General features: G+C 43.5%; 1 protein-coding gene across 1 annotated transcript in view; it reads left to right on the forward strand.

The window, feature by feature from the left end:
- PKD2 (polycystin 2, transient receptor potential cation channel) overlaps nt 1-25,144 on the forward strand; it is a 48,645-nt gene that overhangs the window by 11,565 nt on the left and 11,936 nt on the right. Inside the window, exons 3-10 of the mRNA XM_060147548.1 lie at nt 5,328-5,461; nt 6,640-6,890; nt 10,498-10,722; nt 13,172-13,400; nt 17,177-17,344; nt 19,927-20,108; nt 21,461-21,581; nt 24,941-25,039. Of these exons, the coding sequence (XP_060003531.1) occupies nt 5,328-5,461; nt 6,640-6,890; nt 10,498-10,722; nt 13,172-13,400; nt 17,177-17,344; nt 19,927-20,108; nt 21,461-21,581; nt 24,941-25,039 (1,409 nt within the window). The remainder of the gene's footprint in view (nt 1-5,327; nt 5,462-6,639; nt 6,891-10,497; nt 10,723-13,171; nt 13,401-17,176; nt 17,345-19,926; nt 20,109-21,460; nt 21,582-24,940; nt 25,040-25,144) is intronic.

Raw genomic sequence — 25,144 nt, forward strand, 5'->3', positions numbered from 1 at the left:
TGTTTTAAAAAAAAAATTACACTACTTAATACAGGCAGGCATTCACAAAAGCACTTGTGTTGACAACCTCTATCCCTCAAAGATTTCCATCACAACTTGTTACTTACCTTTGAATTTTAACCGAAACTGCATGAAAATATTTGGGCGTGTTAACAATTTTAATGCACCTCTCTGGTTTACTCTGCAGCCGCACTCTGCCTCCTGAAAGGCCCTCACCCAGGTCACCAGGGACGTCTTAATTGCCAAAGTTTATGGGCTCCTTTTAGCCTTTCTCTCTCATTTGGTCCCAGATGAGACATTTGGCATTCCACAAACTTCCCTCTTTGGCTTCTGTGACTCCCTCTCTTCCTGTATCCCTCCTTACTCTCTTCACTTTCTTCATTTTTTTCTCTCTGAGATGTGTTTAGACAGAGGATTTTCCGTGCCTGGGTCTTTGCCTTTCTCTTCAAGGGGTCTTCCCTGCAGCTTCAGCTGGTCCTGTACGCTGGCGCTCCCAGGTTCCTCCCGACCTCTCCTGGACCACGAATCTTGTGTCAGCGTTTACTGGACCTCTCCACGGGTGCATCTCAGGGGCATCCTTAACATTTCTCAACCTGGACTCACCCTGTCCATCCAAACATGCTTTGCTCACGTTCTCTATCTGGTTTACTATTAACATCACCCCCATGAATGCCTCTCCCCAAACCTTGAAAAAGAATGTGAGTGATCTCTTCTGATACAGTATAAAGTTTGATATCTATGTAATACATTAAGTCATATGTTCTATTATAAAACCCCTAATGTCCCGAGATCATTTTTATCTTCTTTCTCTGTCAAAGATTGAGAGATGTAAATTTGTTTCTAAGTGTTATTGTGGTTTTGGTAATTCTCCTTCTATTACTAGAAGACGTTGCTTTATATATCTTGATATTGTTATTCAATACATAAAAGTTCATTCTAGTTATATCATTGTGTAAAGTATCATTTATCAATAAAAGATCATCTTTTTCTTTAACTCAGTACTCACCTTATAATCTCCTTTGTCAGATGATTGCAATACCACTTAACACCTTTTGTATATCTAATATATATCTTCTCATTCCTTTATTTTTAACTTCATTTTGAATGGGTCTCATAAAAATTCTAAAGATACATTTTTAAATTTTTTAACCAATATTTAAGACTATGATCTAGTAAGTTTAAGCTCTTTACATTTCATGCTTTTGTCAGATTTCTGCCATCTTATTTTTTCCTCTCTTTTACACTTTCTTGGTATTTTTCATTTCTCTTCTTCTTTTTGTTACATTGGAAATTTTTTCTTTGCTTTTTATTCCACTGATCTGGAGTTTATACAGCGCAGTCCCCTTTATATAGTTTTTAGTATTTAAGCCTATATTTTTTCAGCCATATTAAGAAGAAAATGGTGTCTGTAGCCTATTTTTAAATGAGACCATGTTTTTTGGTTTGTTTTTGTTTTTTTTTGTGGTGCGTGGGCCTCTCACTGTTGTGGCCTCTCCCGTTGCGGAGCACAGGCTCCGGACGCGCAGGCTCAGCGGCCATGGCTCACGGGCCCAGCCACTCCGCGGCATGTGGGATCTTCCCGGACCGGGGCACGAACCCGTGTCCCCTGCATCGGCCGGCAGACTCTTAACCACTGCGCCACCAGGGAAGTCCGAGACCATGTTTTAAGACAGCTTTAGTTAGTTTACGTGCTGATTAGTTGGTGATGCTGTGATAATGTTTTCTTTTCTGGCTTATTTCATAGAAAATCGAATCTGAGAGTTAAGACGAGGACTAAATAGCAGGAAAAAAATATATGCGCATAGGATATACGTGTCCTTTACCTTATATTTTTAAAATATTTTCCTCTCCTTTCTGATACTCGTTTATGGTTGTTTCATGATGTAACTTTCTTCTTTACAATTCAGTTCATTTAAAGAGTGTATGTTACCTTCCAAGTGGGCTTTGCCCATCAGGGACTGAAAGGAGAAACGATGTAACAGTCTTACATTTCTATTGCATTTAACAGTATGCAAAATCTGTGTTCACATAGCATTTCTCCCAGTGAACTACACAAAAGCCTTAGATGTTATTATTCCCATTTTCTAGATAGTGAAACTCAGGCTCAGAAAAATTAAATACTTGTCCCAGATCCCAAGATACCGACACCCACAATTATGAACACGGAGGCTGACTTAAGGGTGAAGGAAATCTTAAACTCAAACCCAAATCGTTCTGATTTCAAATCCCGGGGGGTCCTTTAGCTCCAGCCTAGCTGGACTCATGATGCAGCTGACCCCTGGAGTGTGTGGAGCTGTCACTTGAAGATATCCCTTGGACCAGCCCACTGCCTGGCGCAAGGGAGGGACGGAGTTAATGTTAGCTGACTGAAGGTGTTAGAATCGTCATCCCCTTCAACCACTAGGTGGCATTGTTTCTCTGGATGTCCAGCAGGTGGCACTGCATAGCCAAGAGGATGTACCCCTTCCCTTTCAGCGAAGTTCTCAAATTCCATACAGGTCCTGAGAATTTCAAAAGCAATCAGTATTAAAAGTACAGGACAATAAAGGAGATGCATTTTAAAATCAGTGGCTAAAATACATACATATTGCATATTTATAAATCAAAAAATTTAAATAATTTGTCATGATTCTTTTTCAACAACCAAAAAAACCCCACAGGTAAAAAAATTTAAGAGTGATCTACATTAACCAGCCAATCCAAAGAAAATTCTAATTTCAAATTAATTCCAAAAATCAATGTAATAATCATTTAGTCGGCTTTGGGAAGCCTTCACGACCCCTCTTTAGCATATCAGCTTTGGATCTGAAGAAGGCCTTTGCAGAACACATCATACCTTGTCCACCCCTCTGTGGGAGCTGGTAGGCAGTGCTCCCCCTGGGGACACCGTGAGCACCTCTTTTTGAGGACAGAGATCACATCTTTTTTTTTTTTTTGCGGTCCACGGGCCTCTCACTGTTGTGGCCTCTCCCGCTGCGGAGCACAGGCTCCGGACACGCAGGCTCAGCGGCCGTGGCTCACGGGCCCAGCTGCTCCGCAGCATGTGGGATCTTCCCGGACCGGGGCACGAACCCGCGTCCCCTGCATCGGCAGGCGGACTCTCAACCACTGCGCCACCAGGGAAGCCCCAGAGATCACATCTTGCGCATCTTCATGTCCAACACCTTGTCCCATCAATGGATTAAAAGTCCAAACCCTGAACTCCAGTCCGATGCAGGCTTAAGAGGTGACAGGTTATGTAACACTGGAAGAGGAGTGTTGTTGTCCTAATTAGTGGGTCGTAGGATGACAGGTGATGGAACCTAACTGTGAGGACTGGAAGAGGTCCCTTCCCCTCTAGATGCGGCACACGAGCCACGTGGTCGTGTGTGTTTATTGCTTCACTGACTGACTGCTCGAGATGCCTCGCAGACACGCTTGTGTTTGGATCACTATTATCCACTCCTCTCTTTTAATCTTAATTCTCTGTGATGTTTGGGTAGGGAAGGGGACTAGGTGAAGGAAAGATGTAATCCCCAAATCACTTATTATGAGGTTTTAAAATGCATTGTATGCTGCCTGAAGGTTATTACAGAATCAGCTAAGTAGTCATTGCTTGCTGGGTGTTGAGAACTGTGGTCGAAAGACCTATAAAACCTCTGTGGTCAAAAGAAGCATAAAAGGAAGTATTTCCTTCCTCTTGAAGTGTTTTGTCATCTAATTGTAGGTATCAAAGTGTATGATACCTGCAATCATTAGAGTTCGGCATAAGACAGCACTCGTTAAAGTGCTGAAATTTTTAATAGATAATGTTGTAGCGATCTGGTTAAGGAGGAAGAACCACCATTATTGGACATTTAAGTGTCAGCCACTGTGTTGGATAATTTTTAGTTTTTTTTTTTTTTTTTAAGAAATGCTGTTCTGCCTCTTCTTTCCCTTTATTTATTTATTTATTTTTAATTTTGGCTGTGCTGGGTCTTTGTTGCGGTGTGTGGGCTCTAATTTGTGGCACACGGGCTCTCTAGTTGTGGCACACAGGTTCCGGAGCACGCGGGCTCAGTGGTTGCAGCGTGTGGGCTTCGTTGCCCCGCGGCATGTGGGATCTTAGTTCCCCGACCAGGGTTCGAACCTGCCTCCCCTGCGTTGGAAGGCGGATTCTTAACCACTGAACCACCAGGGAAGTCCCATTTAGTTATATATTTTTTTAAGCACCAAAAACTCCCATGAGATAGCTAATTACTCCTTACAGAAGCGGCAACTAAAGCTTAGAGAGTCTGAGCAACTTGTACAGCTCATACAGCAAGTAAGAGGCATGACCCAGACTCAAAGCCTGATCTCCCGTGACCTGCTGAGCCTGTACGTGATCGCCCCACCTTTCTCCAGGACCATTCAGAATGGGCTGGTAAGATCGGCAGGTCTTCACGTCAGGGGTGTGGCTTGAGTTTAGAGTGTGCCACGCAACAGCTGGTAGGTGGCTGGGAGGCAGATGCGTCTGTTAGTCAGCATCCCAGAAGGAAAGAGATGGGAGACTCACAGCGGCAATTGTGGGAGTTCAGCGAAAGGACCGTTTACAGAGGTGTGGTGGCAGGGTTATAGGAGCCAACGAGGGGACACAAGGCTCTTGGGCAAGGCTCCCACCTCCGGGCCTGGAGGGACAAGGGCAGGGAATGGCGTGGTGTGAACCTGGTGTGGCTGGGGGAGAAGAGATGCCCCCAGCAGCGGTGGCCACCGTTAGAGGGTCCCCAGCAAACTGCACCCAGGCAGCGAGGGCGTGGGAGCAGGGAGAAGAAACCCAGCTCTCTCTCTCCTCGGGCCGCCAGGTCTCCTGTGTGGCCTCCTGTGGGCTGAATGCACCGGAAACCAGAAGACAGGGGAGTCCAGTCGGTCTGCAGCGGTCAGCCTCAGGGTGCAGAGCAGGGCACACGAGAATGGGGAGTTGATGTGGGAACAAGACGAGAGTGGGCTGCCCACGCCGTCGTAGGCAGAGGGGGCGGCAGGCGCACAGCCGGAGAACGTGGGGCTCGGCTTGGCGTCTGCTGGGGCGTAGGGCTCTCGGGCAGGGAGGGTGCTCTGGGAGGTGGTGGGAGGCGAAGTCGAAGGGCGTCTTGGGGTCCCAAGTGGCAAGGAGGGGGCACCTGATCTTAATCCGGTGCTCAGTGGTAAGCCAGTTTTGTTTCATGGAAGCCAGTGTTAATTCATTTCTTGTGTAAGCCAGAGAGCTGGAGAGGGATCCTGGAACAACGATGCAGGGAAGGGAGGCGGGATGGCTGTCTGCCCGTCCGCCGGGATCGTGTGAGTGCGTGTGCAGGATCCCTGGCAGAGTTCATTTGGCCCTTTCTGTCTTCCAGTGACCTATGGGATGATGAGCTCCAGTGTGTACTACTATACCCGGATCATGTCCCAGCTCTTCCTGGACACCCCGGTGTCCAAAACGGAGAAAACTAACTTTAAAACTCTTTCTTCAGTGGAAGACTTCTGGAAGGTATTTGCAGATGACCTCTTGCTCTTGAAAATTGTCCATTTAGCTTCGTAAATTCAGTTCAGGCCCACGAGGGCGGAATTTCATTGTGTTGTCTTGCTTCGTTTTTTGTTTTTGTCTCTTTGCTGGTGTTGGAATGTACCCCAGAACCGTGCCTGATACAAGGCAGGCACATTCTTTCAAAGATCTCTAATGTAAAATTCAACCCAGCCCTCCCCAACTTGTCACGAATTCCAACATTAGGGTTAGAGGATAAGCAATGAGGGATACCATAGGAAAAATACGAAACTGATCTGGGAGATGTGTTCAGAATCTAAGAGAATGGGGAGGGAAATTGGAAAGGAAATGATTACTTCCTTCTGGGGAAATACTTGCTAAAATTCTTAGTAAACCCTGGGGTCAGAGCTGTTGATTTTAAAGATAGAGGAACTGGGTCACAGGAACCTAAATATACTAAATAATGCCTAAAAATACTTGACATCCCAAACCACACTTGTATAATATGAATCTTTTCCGCCTCAAGGGGGCAAATCACTCCATCTCTGTTGATTGTCTGATAAGGATAAGACCCTGAGAAATGGCTGGGTCTGTCTTTCCTACAGGCAAACTAATGAGAAACTTCTCACATGTGTACAGTTGTGTGATAATGAATGCCACACTCTAAAAATGGAGGGAAGGAGGGGGGGATGAGAAGTTAGAGAGTTCATTCACCCTGTGACAAAATAATCCAGACAATTAAAAGGTCCATCAGATAGCAGACTGGTTTTCAAAACTATCATCTTTTCCTCTCCAGTGATGGTGAACCATGATTATGTGGGATGCTGTTGTAATAAGGGAAAGTGGAATTGATCATGGTTACGGATTCGTTGCAAACTGCACCCTCTCCCCAGCCTTTAGTCCTGGAGTAGAAATCAAGAGTCGCCACGTATGAAGTGCCCATTCTGTGCCAGGTGTAGCCACCATACAAAAGATAGGCATTGCAGGCGCTCGAGGCCTCACAGCCAGCAAGGAGATGACGGAGCAGGACTGGAGCAGGGTCCAGCCTCTCTGACAACAAAACCCACCCTTGTCACTCTACCCTGTTCACAGAGTTGCCAAACTGTTGGTCACACAAACATCCCAGGAAGGAGTAAGGCAGCCTCTGAGCTGAGAGTTTTTCAAAATGGTGCCTTTGCTTTCAGTTTGCAGAAGGCGCTTTGTTGGACGGGCTCTACTGGAAGATGCAACCCAGCAACAGAACGGAAGGCGACGACCGAAGCTTCATCTACTACGAGAACCTACTCTTAGGGGTGCCACGTATACGGCAACTCAGAGTCAGAAATGGATCCTGTTCCATCCCCCTGGACTTGAGAGATGAGATTAAAGAGTGCTATGATGTCTACTCTGTCAGCAGTGAAGACAGGGCTCCATTCGGTCCGAGAAATGGAACCGCGTAAGTGTCTGTGGCTCGGGGCCCTGGGCTGTCAACGGACATTCATTCATTCGTTCTCTAACCCCTTCACCAAGGAGAAGATGCCTTCAATGCTTGTATTTAAGGCCGTGGCCAAACTTTGGCTTCTCAAGTTTTCTGTACTTTTTACCCCCTTTCAGCTTCTGCATACTTATTTTTCAGAAGGCTAAATGGCTGACCATATCCCCACAGGAAAGAAGCTACCTTCACCTTCAGGGGTTTCTTTTAAGGTGCCTGGATCCTATTTTTATAAATCCAGTAACATGGTTCACTAGGTTGTTACTAGGAAGGTTTTTGGTACAGAAATTCTTTTGTATTAGCTCTTAGAAATAAATTTGTGTTCACACTACAATTGCTTAAAGTGTATCATAAGCTCATGAGGCAGTTCTTCTGTCTGGTTTAAAGCCTGTCCTTCTCAAATGTGTGTTTTTGATTTTGAGTACGTGTCTGCATTGTGTGTATTTGCAGGGATTTTGGGTGCTCTTTGTCAACATACTTAAAACATCCTGTGTATTAAGGGAGGACAGTCCTTATTTCTAGAATTATTACAAAAAGTGAGAAGAGTTCTCAGGTTGTCCCAAGGTGGACATCTTGAGGCACGGGCCCTGGGTGAGTCACTGTGGATAGAATTGTCTTCTAAGTTTCACTAAACTAATTCTTTCAGTTCATCTAGATCTCTTTCTTGAGAACTGAGACGCCAGAATCCAGATTAGTTAATACGCAATGAGGACGAACACCTTTTCCATAACCAGATTCTTCGTCTGTCGTCCAGTACACACCCTCTTTAGTACCTGGACCCATAAGGAACAAACTTACTAAACATCCAAAGATTTAGAGTAAAAAGACTGAATCTCAAAAGACATGTTTTCCAGGTTGTGATAGTGATTTTGCTCACTAATGCTCCTTTTTCCAGTTCCTGCAAAGCATAAGTTTGCACTTGAACTATGGTACCTTGTCTAGTATTTTATCTCATCTCATGCCATTGGTAAGAGAGATTCATGCAGCCTCTATTCCACGCTAGACGCTATCTAAGAAGTGAATTCATGCATTATCTCATCTACTTTTCACAGAACAACTCTGAAATAGGTATCAGCTCCATTTTATAGATGAAAAAACATCACTGCTAGTAAATGGGACCAGCTTGACTCCAAAACCCATGTTTCTTTTATGACGCCACGTTGCTTCTTCCATATTAATTACGTTGCTAGAGTGGCTGCCTGCTGCCCTCAGTTCCCCGTCAGAATTCAAGCTTCTTGAGGGCAGGGACTCTGTTTTGTTCACTGCTATATTTCCAGAGCTTTGAACAGTGCCTAGAACATCCAAGACGCTTATAAGTGATTTTCACTACAGGGTAGGCTACTGAAGGGATCCTTCTTGTGTGTATTTAAACCATCCCAGGTCCTGCCAGAGTCTGATAGAAGATGAGTGTGTATGCTACCTGTATGTCCCACCAGCTCCGATAATTCAATATGCCCCAAACTGAGCTCGTCACTTTTTATCATTTATTATTTATTTATTTGTTTGTTTGTTTATTTTTGGCCATGCCATGCGGCATGCGGGATCTTAGTTTCCCCAACCAGGGATCGAACCCATGCCCCCTGCATTGGGAGCGCGGAGTCTTTTTTTTTTTTCTGCTGCGACAGGTCTTAGTTGCAGCACGCGGGATCTTCGTTGCCACGTGCAGGATCATTAGTTGCGGCATGCGAACTCTTAGTTGAGGCATGTGGGATCTAGTTCCCTGACCAGGGATCAAACCCGGGCCCCCTGCATTGGGAGCGCGGAGGCTTAGCCACGGGACCCCCAGGGAAGTCCCGGAACTCATCACTTTCTTGTCGAATGTGTCTTTCCTCCTGTTCACGGCACCACCATCTTAGCATTACCCAAAAAGAGACTGGAGTCTTTCTTCAGAAGCCCCCTCTCCCTTGCCCCAGCTTCCAGATCAGTGCCAGGCTCTGTTGACAGTCACCTCCGTGGCCCTGTCTCGGCCCTCCCTTGTCCTTCCCAGCTCACTGCTCTAGTTCAGGCCTCATCGGTTCTTGCAAGGACAGCTGACTCAGCTGTGTCGGGGTCCCTGGGACCAGCCTCACGGAGTTCAGCGATTCTCTGGAAGGGCTCCCCGGATTCAGCATATATTCATGGCCGAGCTTTACTACAGTGAAAGGAAATATGCAAAAGCAGCGGAAGGGACAGGCTCATGGGGCAAAGTCTGGAGGGAACCAGGTGCCGGGTTGTAAAGGTCCTCTCCCAGTGGAGCCACACAAGACATGCGTCTTCCTCCAGTGACGAGTTGTGACAACATGTAGGAAGCATTGTCTGTCCGAGAAGCTCAGCAGAGACTTGGCGCCTCCCGTGTGTTTCTGGGTGCTGGTTACATAGGCAGGCTCTGGCCAGCACATCCCCAAATCTCAGACTCCCAGAAGGGAGGCAGGCGTGGGCATGAGCCACCTTGTTTGTACAGAAGCCTAGGCACTGTGAGCCTCTCCTTCTGGTCAGAGGAAGTTTCATATCAGTGTAGGGAGCCGTTTATCACTGAAATTCCAGATGCCAGCCGAGTCCAACCTGAATGCTTTAAGGAGAGGCGGTCTCGGACCCGCTGTGTTAAATCTCTTCCACACATGCGTCCTCTCTCTTTCCTCACCACTCCAGGTAATCCCGTTCTGTGCCTCCCAGAGACCTTCCCTTCGGTGACCCCTTCACGCCTGCCCCCTCGCCATCTGACCAGAGTCCACCTTTCAGCCTTCTCTCCTTCATCATATGGGCGCCAAACCGAACTACTGGCGGATGCCTTGTACTTCTCCGGCCCCACCTGGCTCAGGCTTAAAAACACCCTCCCCATCCATCTGCCTAAGTCTGAATCCTGCTTACCTTTCACAGCCTAGGTTCAACGTGGCTTCTTCCAAAGCCTTCTCTGGTTCACCTTTCCCATCATCGCTGAACCTCCAAAGAAGGCTAGCTTCCCTCTGCTTGGCCCGAGCAATTTTTCTATGATTCTTTGTTGGTTCTTCTTATCACATACCTTGTATTTTCGGTGTTTAATTACAACTTTCCTCTCCCCACTTATTATAAATTGGGGAGAGAAAGGATCTTAGTTCATCTTTCCATCCTCATTAATACCAGAGACGCATCTGATTCCTGAGAGCCTGTAAACGTTTGTGGGTTAAGCTCCCAAATGCCGTGTGGAGTCTTATTTAGTTGAGCTGCTGACCGTGGCACTTGATGAACTCGTACCTCTCTTGGCTGCAATTTTTGGGGGGCCTAGGGTCAGCTAGTCCCTAAGTAAGTCACCCTGAAAGGCAACCATATAAACTGAGGGCTAACAGCACAGGCCTCTGAAGGCAGACTGTCCTGGGGTGGGTTCCTGACTACCTTCAAAAGATCTGAGGCTGACTTGACCTCACTAAGCCTCAGGGCCCTTATTCCTAAAATGGGCAGAATAGCTCTATGAGGATGATGTCAGAAAACACAAAGCACCGTGGCAAGCACATCACCCAGCTCGATGAGACTCACCGTTATTTGTTACGTACTCTGTCTTCGTAGTTGCCCCAGGTGTTCCACTGATTTTCACCTGTTCGTTTTGTCTTTGAATTAGTTGGATCTACACAAGTGAAAAAGACTTGAATGGGAGCAGCCACTGGGGAATGATCGCAACTTACAGCGGAGCTGGTTATTACCTGGATCTGTCGAGAACAAGAGAGGAAACAGCCACTCAGATTGCTAACCTCAAGAAAAACGGCTGGCTGGACCGGGGAACCCGGGCAACTTTTATTGACTTTTCAGTGTACAATGCCAACATCAATCTGTTCTGTGTGATCAGGTGTGTATAAAGGGCACTCATGCCTCCCACTTCTGTGTGTTTGTGTATACATCCTAGTCTGCAGTTAGACCAGAAAATCATTACCTGCAGTTGGCTAAATGAGAGTTTCAAGGATCAGAGCTGACAGCAAGGAGGGGTGAAAACCAAAAAGCTTCCTGGGATAGGGGTTTCTGGAGGAAGGGAGTGAGGATCCGGGGATATTATGAGTTAGGAAGAACCTTAAGTCTGGTCCAAGTTCATCCCAAGGCTGGAACCGTCCCAGACAAAGCACCGTGTTTTGCTGACATCAGTCCTTTCCCATCACGAGGATGACCATTGCTCCATGCTCTGCTACCAAGGCCCCCAGGCATCGTATCTTGACTCATTTCCCTGAGTTTCCCGTTCTCCAATGATGCGCACGCGATTAGAACACGAGCACAGTAGTCAGGGGCTACACCTGTGCTCAGTAGGGTGCCCCGGTACCTGCTTACACTCAAGAATTAACAAAGGCACATAAAGTTCCTGCTGCAGATTCTGTGATGTTTGTCATCATGACCATTCTGGTGACAGGGAGGAAACTGACAGAGATCCCACCGGCTTGTCTGGGACCTCTTGTTCATTCAGCAAACATTTATTGGGCACTTAATATGTGCCAGGCACTGTTCAAGGCTCTTGGGAATCATCAGAAAGATCTCTGCCCTTGTAGAGCTCACATTCCACCAGGAGGAGATATTAGATGATAAACGATAAGCAAAGGAAACAAATTAATTAGATAGCATGTTAGAAGGTAATAGGTGCTATAAAACACGGAGAACAAGGCAAGGGGGTCCAGGCTTCACCCGCTTTAATCCTCCTGGTGAATGTGGCAGCAACGTGCAGACGTTGCTGACATGAATTACTTGCACATATATTTACCCACCAAATAAGAAGGCTGCATTCTCATAATAGCCTTATTCTGGGATTATTTTTGAGGCTAAACTCAGCTGTGCTTTACATAGCCAGTTGGATTTTCCCAGTCTTTATACCTAATAACTTTTGCAGAAAACAGTATCACATTAAATCAAGTAACAGTTATGACTAGAAATGAATGAAAATCTATTGCAATTATTGTTGAACTCCTGCTAATGATTCCAGTGAGCACAGAAAGAGGATACACGCAGGCAGGCAACTCTGACTGACGTTTAAGGAAATATCTGTTTATAGAAGGTATAAATGAGTATGTCTCCCACGTCCCCCCCATACTTTAAGAGTGAATATTGTCAAGGCGGTTGCTTCATTTCTCTACATTGTTGTCTCAATTTCTGGAGGGGTTGACGATGCAGGACCAGGACAGGCAGAGAGAGATGACTCAGCACACAGAGGCCACTTCCTGCCCTTGTGAGTTCACACTGAGGCTGCCACAAGGCTCTTTGTCTCAGTATTGCCCTCCTGAGTTTCTGGTTCTCACCCCTACGCTCCAGCGTATTGAATAGGAAGAAAACAGGAGGTTGACAGTGCCAGGGAAGGAAGATGTTTCACACATCTTTGACCAATTCTGATTTGCTATAGTCCTTGCCTATACCTGATTATTGCTCATGCTCGAGCCCTAGATACTTAGGTTCTAGGAGTGGCCACCTGTCCTGTCCATCCTGTAACGGGAGAGATGGTTACACCTGATCGCTGACTGGAGATCTTTTAAAAGCCTTCAAGTTAAGGATCTAGAGAGTCTGTTTCTAGTGTGAAGGGAAATTGTACCATTAAGTGAATCGTTTAACCTTCTCAGTGTGACACCTACAAAGGGGAATTTGGCAAGAAGCATCTTCACTTCAGTTATTAGAAAGCACTAAAGATCAGTACCATCACTGTGAACGTAAGAGCGTATGTCAGTGTTGCAGACAGTCAGGCATTTACTGGGCACCAATCCACTATAAGGCTCTGAACAGTTCCGATACCAAATGGTCCCCGTAGGCAAATTATTTGATTCTGGTTAGGTGTCACCAAATGCATGAACGAGAAACTCATTCCCTGTCTTTATTTGTATATGAAAGAGACATCCTGCTTCTCAACCAGGCCATACATGTCTTGATTGATGACATATATTTCTTACGTTCTTTATTACCCAGTTGAAGGACTTGCATTTAATCAAAGTCCTATAAAGTCTTGTTCGTTGATTAACTTCTACATTTAAAAATAAGCATATAGCATTTTGAGTGGTCTCAATACCAGAAGCGTAAATGGGAGACTGAGGACGAATAACCTCTTTGGTCTGGGAGGCCTTGGGAAGGCTTGTTCTTTTTGTAACACAAAATTCTACAAGGATGGAGTTCTCGGCTGTGATAAAAAACATTTTGCCACTGGTTTGGAGTGACGTGTGGTCTCAGTTTTACTTAGAGCAGGGACAGAATAGGCGATTTTTTTTCCCGGCTGCATCCCTGTGTTGTTGTTACTGTTGACGTTGTTCGTCGTGTTAACTGTTCTTATTGCAACGCAGGTTACTGGTCGAATTCCCGGCAACAGGCGGTGTGATTCCGTCTTGGCGGTTTCAGCCTGTAAAACTGATCCAATACGTCACGACTTTCGATTTCTTCCTGGCAGCCTGTGAGATTATCTTTTGTTTCTTTATCCTTTACTACGTGGTGGAAGAGATACTGGAAATCCGCATTCACAAGCTGCACTATTTCCGGAGTTTCTGGAACTGTCTGGATGTTGTGATCATTGTGGTAGGTTTGAGCACCACACCAAATCCCCTACCCTGTTATAAAAATGCGTTAGAGTCTTCGCGCCCCTCAGCGCTGTGCGTCTTGACCTTCCCGAAGGAGAATCTAAAGGTTCTCCTCTGTAATATCAGCGTCACTGTTACTAACCTTCTCACGTCGCATGAGTGACCCTTCTGCGTATGGAAGTGGAGACGCACTTACAGTAAGCTCTCACTTGGCCAGACTAATAACAAGAATGGGTTAGTAGTTCGTATTTGGCTTTGGCATGCCACACGAGATGTGGGGAGAAAGCGATTTTGTTTATTCTGCTTTGGCTAATGATACTTTTCTTCAACTACAGCAAAAATCAGTTTATATCTTTCTGCGCATGTGTAAAGTTACGGCATAAAGAAACATCCAGGAAACTTTGGAGGTGGCAGAGAAAACCTCCCTGCAGGTTCAGATGTCCTGCAGATAGTCCACAGTGTACAAAATGTAAATGATGGCCATCAGCGTTTTCTGTAGGAGGTGCAGGAAACCATAAGGCAGAGTTATGGTTGAGTTAAGACTGGGACCCCTTGTGGAGCCCTTTCCTGCCCGTGACTCTGTTACAAATTCCAACACTTGTTCAAGATGGTTCTCTTCAGCATCATCTTAATCACTTCCTTCCAGAAGCCTTAGTGCAAGATGTATTTTTGCAAGCTTTTCTCCCTTCAGCAATAACACATAATCTTCTGCTAGTCTGTTACACATTAGAGCATATAACAACATGCTTAATGGTTACGTGCTTAAAAGTCCATCCTTTCCACTGTGCAGCGACAGAGCTGCGCCTCTGAAATCTTAGTCAGTGATGCGTTATCCCGTTAGCATTCTCTCTTCTGATATCCTGCTTCTTAACCAGTGTTGTTCCTCCCCAACCAAAAGTTCATTTGGCTTTGTGAAACATTTACATCAAGTCATTATCAAATCATCACTAGAGTTAGTTGGGAATATATAGAAAGTATGTTACTTAATGTATCTTAATATGCTATTAAATATAGAAAAAATGTTATTCATATGTAAGTAAAAGGAGCCTTAAGACATAAACAAGCTATATGTGTGTATTGCGTGGCAGTAATGGTATTAATAGGAGCAATAATAACGGTAATTGCTAACATTTAGAAGCTGTCTGTGCTAGGCACAGTTCCTCGTGCTCTTCCTCTACGGCACGTCCATTTAGTCCTCACGATAACCCTCTTAGCCACTCTGCCACCGCCCTCGCGCCACATACGTGTACTTCAGAAATAACTTTTACATAAAATACATGTTCCTGTAGGATACAGCACGGAACCCATCTGATCCTGATGCAGTTAGAAGTGCACCCCTTCTTTCACGATGGCTGTGTAACATCACAATTCCTGTAGCTAAACTCTTGATTCCCAAATTCTCAACATATTAATAATGAACAGAATTACAAAAGAATTTCCGTACTTAAGGAGGCAGGAAAGGCGATGATACGGGAAATAATTTTTCAAAATATTTCTGTACTGCACGATGGCAGAGCGCAGTTCATATACACTGAAAATCGTTCTGGAAGACAATTATTATTTGGAGCCCTAAGGATGCAAACTTTGCTTTTTTAGTTTACGTGGATACGTTTATGTTTCTGTCATTGAGAATAATGGTAAAAAAGTGGGTGTGATATTATGCTAATTAATGTTTTCTTTTTTTTTTTAACCAAATACCTTCAGTGTGAGCAAAGGACTAGTCCGTGGCATTCAGCTTTTCGATTATGTAACATATCAGTGAAGTGCCACACCCTAGTGTATTTTTATTTATAAAGTGTGTGTGTGTGTGTAGTGGTGTAATTACATTTGTAAAAACATACACAGCATAGAATTTGAAATATTTGGATAAAAATAAATACAAGTAGAATTCTAACACTTTCTTATCACCTGCCTAGAAGTTTTAATGTTTTCATCTCACACCCCAGTGAATTGCCTCGTACCCACCTTGGAGACCGCTGGAAAAATAGCTGATGACATCACGGAAAGTGAGGCTAGTTTCTTGGCTAAGCAGCTGCAGAATTTTGCAAGTGTTTCTTTGAAAACTTGCTTCCCTGTGCTCTTATTTTTTTTAACTCTCAGTGCTGACAAGACAACAGTTCAGGCAGTGTGCTTTTATGAGAACAAGGAACGGCTACTGGAATCCTACTTCTCCTTTGAAACCTTCTCTGACCCTTTAGAAATAGGGCACGCTTTCCGTGAAGCTTATGCCAAAGGAAGAAAGTTCTTTTGTAGATAAGAAATGAGAATCTCCAAGAAAACTCAGAGCCGCGTAACGACCCAAATGCCCACCGAACCTCTTTCCTCTCTGCTTCTCTCTCATTCTCTATTTTGAAGGAAGAGGCTCAGGAAATTTAGTGTATTTCTATGGCATTGTATAAATGACCCCATGTTCCATATTTTTATAAACACTTTCCCTGGGCAGAGCAAAAACAAAGGGTACCTAGTGAGAGTCGGTAAAGGGCTATTTTTAGATTCAGTCAGTCAGCCCTTTTTTCTCAGTGAAGTCCATGCAGAAAAACACTTATCAGGGTATTCCAGAGAGCTCAAGGGAAGTATTCCTACCACCAGTGCAAAAAATACTAGACTAAGTGTGGGAACCCTTCACAGGGAAGACAAGGACGGTGGTGAGGCTGGCTTTTGCAGCCGAGGCTGGCAGACAGGCAGGCCCTGACTCTGATAATCACCAGACAGGCATCTCAAGGAGGGCTGATGCAGTGGTCCTTGGCCATCATCCGTGAGAAGAGAGAGATGGACCGCAGAGGTCACGGCACCTGCCGTAGCCCGCACGCCGTGGACTCGGGGTCCATGTGGGGGCCCGGTGGTTATGGCTGACCCCTAGCTCTTTACACACATACACGTTCATCCAGTGGTGATGGGTGCAAGGCGGGCCCAGCGTTCCCCTCGGATTTTTATAGGCCAGAACCAAAGCAGATGTGAAGAGTTGTATGGTCATGAGTTAAAGGACAGAAGCAAGCAAGCGGGGAACCCTTGGCTCACATGTACCCACTGCGAGCCTTGTCGAGCCCTCTGTGCCCTTCGTTCCCGCCATCTAAGACCAAGCTCATTCTTCCCTGTCACGGGCGCTCCTTTGAGCGTGTCTTGTTTCACCCTTCCCCTGTGTGGTGTGATGCCAGCTTCTTAGAAGGTTTTTGTGCTCTTTGTCTCTGGGTGTTTATCTGCTCTTGAACCAGAGTATAAGCTTCTCGAGGACGAGGTTTGTACTTTTCACTTGTATTTGTTCCTCTTGAGCCTTCGCACGGTGCTGTGTACACAGATATCCACCATGTGTTTGTTGAATAAAGGAAAGAATAGATGGCTGGAAGATGAAAAAAAAAAAGCCCCGCAAATAAAAACAGAGCGAGACGAGGCCTGGGAAAGCCCAAGCCTGGAAAGTGATTTACGTGAAGGTGGCAGAACAAAACAGAAGGCGTTCCTGTTTGAGTTTCCTTTTGTAATGAAGTGACATCTCTCGGGTGTGTGCACGCGCGTGTGCAGGCACCTGCGTGCACACGTGCGCTCACTGGGTTTCTATTCCTAACCAAGGAAGTGCGAGCAATACATTCTTTTACTTTTTTACGGCAGTGCTCAACTCTTTCCCTCCGTGTGAGTGACTTAATTTATGCATGCCGTTGGGTGAGTAGAATGGTGAACCCTAGAATTAATACGTTTGTGAAGGAAGATAAACTAGTCATTTTAAGGTGAGTTATATATTTCTAGAACACTGCACTAATATCTAAATCTTTTGTCTTCCAGCTGTCAGTGGTAGCTGTGGGAATCAACATACACAGAACATCGAATGTGGAGGTGCTCCTCCAGTTTCTAGAAGATCAAAGTGCTTTCCCCAACTTTGAGAATCTGGCATACTGGCAAATACAGTTCAACAACATAGCTGCTGTCATAGTATTTTTTGTCTGGATTAAGGTAATTTATAAATTTCAGGTTCAGATCTTTAATATCGTTTTCGTCTTTTTATTAACGTGAGTCACACAAAATGCTGCAGGACTTGAATTGGTTTCTGTGGCCAAGTTTAGGCAGCCAGCCCTACGTTTACAAGTAAAGTCAGCTCGCAGGACTCACGTGACCGTTCATCTCACTGTCTGCCTGCTACCTGCACTCTTGGAAGACCTGTCTTTGGAGGTTTCATTTAACAAATGCATTAAGAGACCTTTGAGTGTCACCTGGGCCCGGGGCCCCCTGGCTGTGCTAACCCAGAGACAGGTTCAAGTTTCACCGTAAGTGGGGTGAACCAGGTGAAGGAAAAGGAGCTAAGAGAAAGGAGGGGAAGGGTGGGGAAAGGAAAGGGAGAGATCCTGCCCTGGAAATGTTCTCTGGAAGGATTGCCTCCTTTCCAGGTGGAGGCCAGAGAAGCTTTACCTAGAACTGAGATTGGGACAGACAGGTCCTCCGAGTAGTACCTTCACGACTCATTTCCTTCTTCTCCCAAGGCATCATGTGCCTTTCCTCGTGCGTGAAAGCTCAGGTCACTTCATATACGATGAGCCTCGATTCTGGAGGTTGAGGAAATGTCATTGTTTTGAGGCCAGCTGCCAGCTTGTCACCACTTAAGTTCTACGATTGCACCATCCAGATAGGAGCTGTCAGCCACAAGTAACTGTTTAGATTTTAATTTAAATTAATTAAAATGACGTGCAATTAAACATTCAGTTCCTCAGTCACTCTGGCCGCATCTTCAGTGTTCGGTGTCTATATGTGGCTAGTGGCTACTGTCTTAGATAGCGGAAATACAGAGCATTTCCATCATCAGAGAAAATTCTGTTGAAGAGCACCGTTCTAGAAGGTACTTTCCAAACAGTTACTTGTTTTCCCGAATTGTTATTCACATCTGGAAGGCCTGAGATTTATCAGAGGGCTTAGACCTCGTCCTGTATCTCTCGCGCTATTTATTCAGTTACATGTTCGTTCAAGAGAAACCATCACTAACGTACCGTACCTTTATCACAAAACAGAACAATAATCAAGATCTCATAGAAATACTACGAGGAATCGTGTCAAGTAATGTGATTACAACAACCGTCAGAAACATTTTGTTGTGCCGGATGCGCTTTATAAGAGGTCTTTAAGTACAATTCTAGAGGTTTCCTTTCAGCGTGTGCCTCAGGGTGTTCATCTCATTTAGTGCTTCGCCTGTAAATATCTTGCCCCCGAGACCTTGTGAACCATTAGGTTCTTTAAGGCAGAGATTGGAGCTCAGCTTCTAACGGATCTGCCCACTTCCTTCCGCCGAGACTCCTGGCTAGAGCCGTGCGGTGTGTCCTGCCCTCTGGGCTCGAGCTGCCGAACCTGGGCAGTACCCTCTGTGCCTGTCTACAGAAATGCGCCGTGTGGCTGTGCAGTCAGATAGAGCCCGGTTCAAATCCTCACTCCAAGCCCTGGCCAATGCCTGGCACAAAGCTGATGCACAATCAGTGACTGTTAATATACAATAAGTATTTTCTGGAGGTTTTTTTTAACTAGTGTCTTCTTTTTAAAGTTTTTTTTTTTTTGACGTGGACCAATTTTAAAGTCTTTGTTGAATTTGTTACAATATTGCTTCTGTTTTATGTTTTGGGTTTTTTTGGCCGCCAGGCATGTGGGATCTTAGCTCCCCGACCAGGGATCGAACCCACACCCCCTGTATTGGAAGGTGAAGTCTTAACCCCTGGACCGCCAGGGAAGTCCCTTAACTAGTGTTTTTTTATGTTAACTCTTTTTGTTTTTATTGAAGTACAGTTAATTTGCAACGTTGTGTTAGTTTCAGGTGTACGGCAAAGTGATTCCGTTACATACCTATGTACGTACATATATTCTTTTTCAGATTCTTTTCCATTATAGGTTATTACAAGATGTTGAGTATAGTTCCCTGTGCTACACAGTAGGTCCTTGTCATTTATCTAGCTAGTTTTCATTCGTGGGGTTTTTCCTCCTTTGTTTTAATCTTTCTAGGAGAAAAATATCAATGGTCATTTTAATTATAATTAAACTTGTTTTCACTATAAATGAGAAAATATAAGTGGCTGGATTTGAAAAAAAAGCAAGTCATTTTTGTCCTCTCTTTCTTTCTGTTGTAAAATATACATAACAAAATTTTCCATTTTAACTACCTTTAAGTGTACAACTCGATGGCATTAAGTACCTTCGCAGCGTTGTGTAACCATCACCACTGTGCGTGTCCAGGACTTTTTCATCATCCCAGCTGCAACTTTTTTATCCATTCAACACTAACTCTCCATTTCCCCCTCCCCGCAGCTCCTGGTAACTTCTATTCTCCTTCTGTCTCTGTGAATTTCCCTACTCTAGGTACTTCACGTAAGTGGAATCATGCACTATTTGTCTTTTCGTGTCTGGCTTATTTCACTTAGCACAGTGCTTTCAAGTTTCATTGGTGTTGTAGCATGAATCAAAATTTCCTTCCTTCATAGGGCTGAGTAATGACCCATCACATGTATATACCGCAGTTTGTTTACTCATTCATCCTCGTATCTCATCTCCCCTCTCTTTTACAGCTCTTCAAATTCATCAACTTTAACAGGACCATGAGTCAGCTCTCCACAACCATGTCTCGGTGTGCCAAAGACCTCTTTGGCTTTGCAATTATGTTCTTCATTATTTTCTTAGCATACGCTCAGTTGGCATACCTTGTCTTTGGCACTCAGGTTGATGACTTCAGTACTTTCCAAGAGTGTATGTAAGTATGTATGAAATTAAGAAGAAAGATTTAATCATAGACAGTGCTGCCTTCTCAAGGTTAAAGAAATCTTCACGGTGGCTATTTAACTACCAAGTACTTAAAAGCAGTTGTTTAAAATGAGAATTAGGGCTTCCCTGGTGGCGCAGTGGTTGAGAGTCCGCCTGCCGATGCAGGGGACAAGGGTTCATGCCCCGGTCCGGGAAGATCCCACATGCCGCGGAGCGGCTGGGCCCGTGAACCATGGCCGCTGAGCCTGCGCGTCCGGAGCCTGTGCTCCGCAACGGGAGAGGCCACAACAGTGAGAGGCCCATGTACTGCAAAAAAACAAAACAAAACAAAAAAACAACCAAAAAAAAGAGAATTAATTCTCTTTCCCAGAAACATTGACCCATCAATGCAAAGATGACAATACCTTCTGAAACAATAATGTTTAAGACAGAGCCCGAAAGTAGTAAGATACAGAAGAACAGCTATAGTAAGCCAACTCTGTTCCAAAGACTGAGGTCTTCTTAGCACCAAATGCAGATGGTAGCATTTAAGAGACCTTTGCCTATACTTTTATTCCTATTAAATAATGTTGCCATAAACTTCAAACTTCAGCCTATTTTCTAAGAAGAAAAGGGTACTTCTAATATTTTAGGAGAAGCTCAAACCAATACAGGAATTTTCAGTCTTTTTCCAAAGTTCTCAAATAGGCTATGAAAAACCATTTCAGACTTCCATGTCACTTAGAAAGGAATTAGTTAGGAAATAAGATGATCGTGATAATAGGAGTTAATGGGGCTTTGTGCACGAGGACCCCTAATTCATGTTGCTGTCTGATGAAAGTCAGGAATGGAAACAACTGTACTGATAGAGACCCAGCATCTGGCAACGTGCAGCAATTCTCAGCCCCACTCGAAGTGCATTGAAATAGTGCATCTTCATACATGTACAATTTTGACTATCCTTCAAAAATCTTTCTTTCTTACGAGATTTTAAACTCAGACTCAGGGTGACCATTGTGAAGGTTTAGGGTTATTATATTTTACCCAGATTACATTTTACTTTCTTCGAGCCTATTGCTTTATAAGCCATCTAATAATATATTTTCTTTTTACCAAACGGAAATAACATAGCTAGCACGAAAGCATATTCTTTTGATTTTGGAAGGCTCTAGCTGCTCATATGAGTAACAAGAGTTTTCCAAAGGGGTTGACACGTTTCTGTTATTTGGTAGCTTTCCACGCTGATTAAAAAACAAAAGGTCCAAAAGTATGAAATCATCTTTTAAGAAAAGTTATGTCAGAAGAATGCCGGACATGCTTTGTTTTCGTACTGTGGTGTTGTGCTTTGTTTTGTTTTTGTAGCTTCACTCAATTCCGTATCATTTTGGGTGACGTCAACTTCGCAGAGATGGAGGAAGCTAATCGAGTTTTGGGACCAATCTATTTCACTACGTTTGTGTTCTTTATGTTCTTCATCCTGTTGGTATGTACACTGTTGTTTATACCGAGGTGCTTTAGACTTCATGTATCACCATCATAAATCATCATCTCTTCTTTTCTCTCGCACTTTATTCCCTATCAATTTTTTAAAGACTCAGGAATAGTAAAAAACGTAGATATTAGGAAACATATTTTATTTTACTTCTCATTCATTCACAGTTTTAAGTCTTCACCAAGTATTTTTTTCCATGATCTTTCATTTATATATGTACTCAGTGCAAAAAAAAGAAGTAGATCAAGTGCAAATGTATAGTTTCCTAAAATAGTGCTTTGCCCTTTAAGAAGTAGAATACGCTTACATGCTTTTTTTTAACACGAGTGTCAGCACTTTCGTGGTCACTTGCTTGAGTGACTTTTCATTTCTCTCCTTCTTTTCTTTTTTAAAAATAGAAACTGACAAAGCCAGCCAGATGCAGGGTGTCAGGAGTAACATTTGAGTGAATTATTGCGTCTCAAGATCAAGATAGGTTGTTTTAACTTACTCATATTTAATATATCTAGAGACTGCCTACAAAAAGTATTCAAATTTTAATTTAAAACTAAATCTCACAATGAATGGAAATGGCTTTAAGTATTATTTTCAAAAATAATTCTTTTATGCTTTTGATTTGGTACAGATGCACATTTTTAACATTTTGGCCTTAAATTAATTAAGATTTTTTAAAAGGCATTTTTTTTCTTCATGTTAACATTTATACATTTATGTGTCCATTCCACTAAGAAAGTATTAAATTAAGTGAGCTTAACCTAGGCATGGGTATTTTTCATTTAAACACTAACACTTAAGATTTTCCTTAAGAAAATAAAATCTTAACCATTTGAAGAAAAAAAAATTGTTTCCATTTTTAATGGATTTTCTAAAGATCCTTTGTATCAAGTTCATTAATTCAGTTGTAAGAGCTCCAGAGCTGGTCCAGGTATTTAGTGCTTACGTATATGTATTCACTGATTGAGAATTAGATGTACTTTAATGGTACTGAAAGAGTCAGGAATAGCATGCAAATCCATTTATGCCTTGCTGTATGCATGTATCATTATTAGTTTTAGGGCTTCCCTGGTGGCGCAGTGGTTGAGAGTCCGCCTGCTGATGCAGGGGACGCGGGTTCGTGCCCCGGTCCGGGAAGGTCCCACATGCTGCGGAGCGGCTGGGCCCGTGAGCCATGGCCACTGAGCCTGTGCGTCCAGAGCCTGTGCTCCGCGACGGGAGAGGCCACAACAGTGAGAGGCCCGCTTATCGCAAAAAAAAAAAAAAGTTTCTCTTTCCTGTTATATATTAAAGAAAAAAAAAGAGGGAAGAGTAAGCCTTTGTTACTCTCTAACATTGGTAGTACTTTGAATTCTGGAGCAGCTGAATCCCTGAATGTCTACTAAGAGAATAAAAATCTCAGGCCACCTAAGTGTTCTTTGTACGTCAGTCTGCCAAGTGAGGGACGCGATGGTGGCAATTGGAAATGCTCCAGTGTGGGCTTGTTTGAATGTTGTCCTCTAGTAGGCAGTGCACCTACGTTATTCAGTTATTTTATCAGATCAATCACTAGAACATGAAAAGCTCTTAGTTTTTGTGTTTATACTGAAATATTTATTTGTACCACTGAACAAAAAGGAACTGTTCTCCCTGTACCCTCCAGAGAGAGAGGAAGCTACTGTCAATACAGATTTTTTTTTTTTTTTTTTTAATGGCAAGCCAAGTGCAGGGCTGGCCACTGTTCTGAGATGACTGCTGGGTGTTAACGTATTGCCGCCACTTAAAAAGCCACAGTGGCATGCGGAGGCTCAGCTGAGTCAGGAAGCAAAAGCCCTGGCATCAACAGGGAAAGACCTCCTGTTGCAAAGTCCATCCCACAATTAAGTGAAGCTTGTGAGACAGGATGGAGACGAGGTGAACTTCCTCTCCCCACACCTTCGAGAGCCATTCTCAGTCACTTTCCATGTTCTGAAATCTCTTCAAAGGACACACACTTTAATCCATTTCAACTAAGACACTTGCAGGCGTTAGCTAACCATCATTTGGAAACAGAAATGGAACATTAGATGCCTGTGTTGGATGGGCGAAGGTGGGACATGGTCCACTGACTGCAACTGTCCACCCTTAGAATCAGGCATTAAGCCAGGAACTTACGTGTATTTTATATCCTGTTCTCATTTCTGCTACAGAATCTTAAACGGTATTCCTCCTTAATTCATAGAGATTTAGCAGCTCATCAAAATAATAGAGCTCTCATTTGTTCATTCATCAGTCATTCAATAAATATTTACTGAGCCACTATATACCAGGCAATGTGCTGGGTACTGGGGATGCAAGTGGTAAGGAAAATAGATACCAACCCTGCCCTCATGAAGATTCCACAGACCTGTGGGGAGAACAGACGTAGTACACAACTGTACAGTCACAAACCATAGTTACACGCTAAAAAGGAAAAACAATGGAAGGGCATGTTAAAGAAGGGCCTGATTAGTGGGTGTGGTGCTTTGAGAAACCCGTTGGAAATAGGTGTTAGAAATACAACCCATTATAGTGGGGAAGGGACAAGTCAGGAAAATGAACTAACCACCACTGAATAATAATAGTAGCTATAAATTATGTAGCACTTGCCATCCGTTAAGCCCTGTCCTAAGCACTTTACGTAGATGAACTCATTAATCCTTACAACAAATCTGTAGGGGAGGTACTACTATTTCTCCCATTTTATAAATGTAAAAACAAACAAAATTTCAAATTAGGAGTAGAAGAGTTACACAATATAGTCTTGCAGCGCCAAGACAGAAACCCAAGTTTGCTTGACTCCAAAGTCTCTGTCTTTAGCATTAAGCTTTTCTTGACTCTCTTTCTACTAGGCCTGCCATGTTTCTGTTTGCAGAGGTCTTTTTATCTCCTTAAAATATGTTCTGGAATCTGAACTATTATAACAATATTTGGAATGAGCATAGAATTCCACTTGTCTGTGTTGACTTGAAATTTGAGGAGCTCTTTAGAGTTCTACACCTCTAATGATTTATGTCAGATGAAAAAATGTAGAGAACAGATAAGCAAAAATAATAAAATAATCCCACCATTCATAGGTAAATACATTAATATTTTGTTCTATTTCATTATTGTCTCTTTTTGCAAAATATATCAATGTATGGTTTTGTAAGTAAGAATATATATTGCATTTTCCCTTGCCATGACAATGGAAAAACTAATTTTCCCAAAGAATTTGGTAGCAAAACTATTAATTGATGACTTCATAAAATACTCAAATTGTTAAAAAAAGAAAAAGACATGTCAAATTTTAGATTGATGTTAACAAAATATATTTAGGTTTCTTCTTTAATCTCTACCTTCCTTTGATTTACAAACAGAATATGTTTTTGGCCATCATCAATGATACCTACTCTGAAGTTAAATCTGATTTGGCCCAGCAGAAAGCGGAAATGGAACTCTCGGATCTTGTCAGAAAGGTATGACAAGCCCTAATTCTCAGAATCGTTTTATTTTCTATATAAAATGAACATTGTTTCAGCCAGATTGCCAAATCAACATTGATCCATTGACACCACTTAAAG

This window comes from Lagenorhynchus albirostris, chromosome 4, assembly GCF_949774975.1.
Source record: "Lagenorhynchus albirostris chromosome 4, mLagAlb1.1, whole genome shotgun sequence".
Taxonomy (NCBI): domain Eukaryota; kingdom Metazoa; phylum Chordata; class Mammalia; order Artiodactyla; family Delphinidae; genus Lagenorhynchus; species Lagenorhynchus albirostris.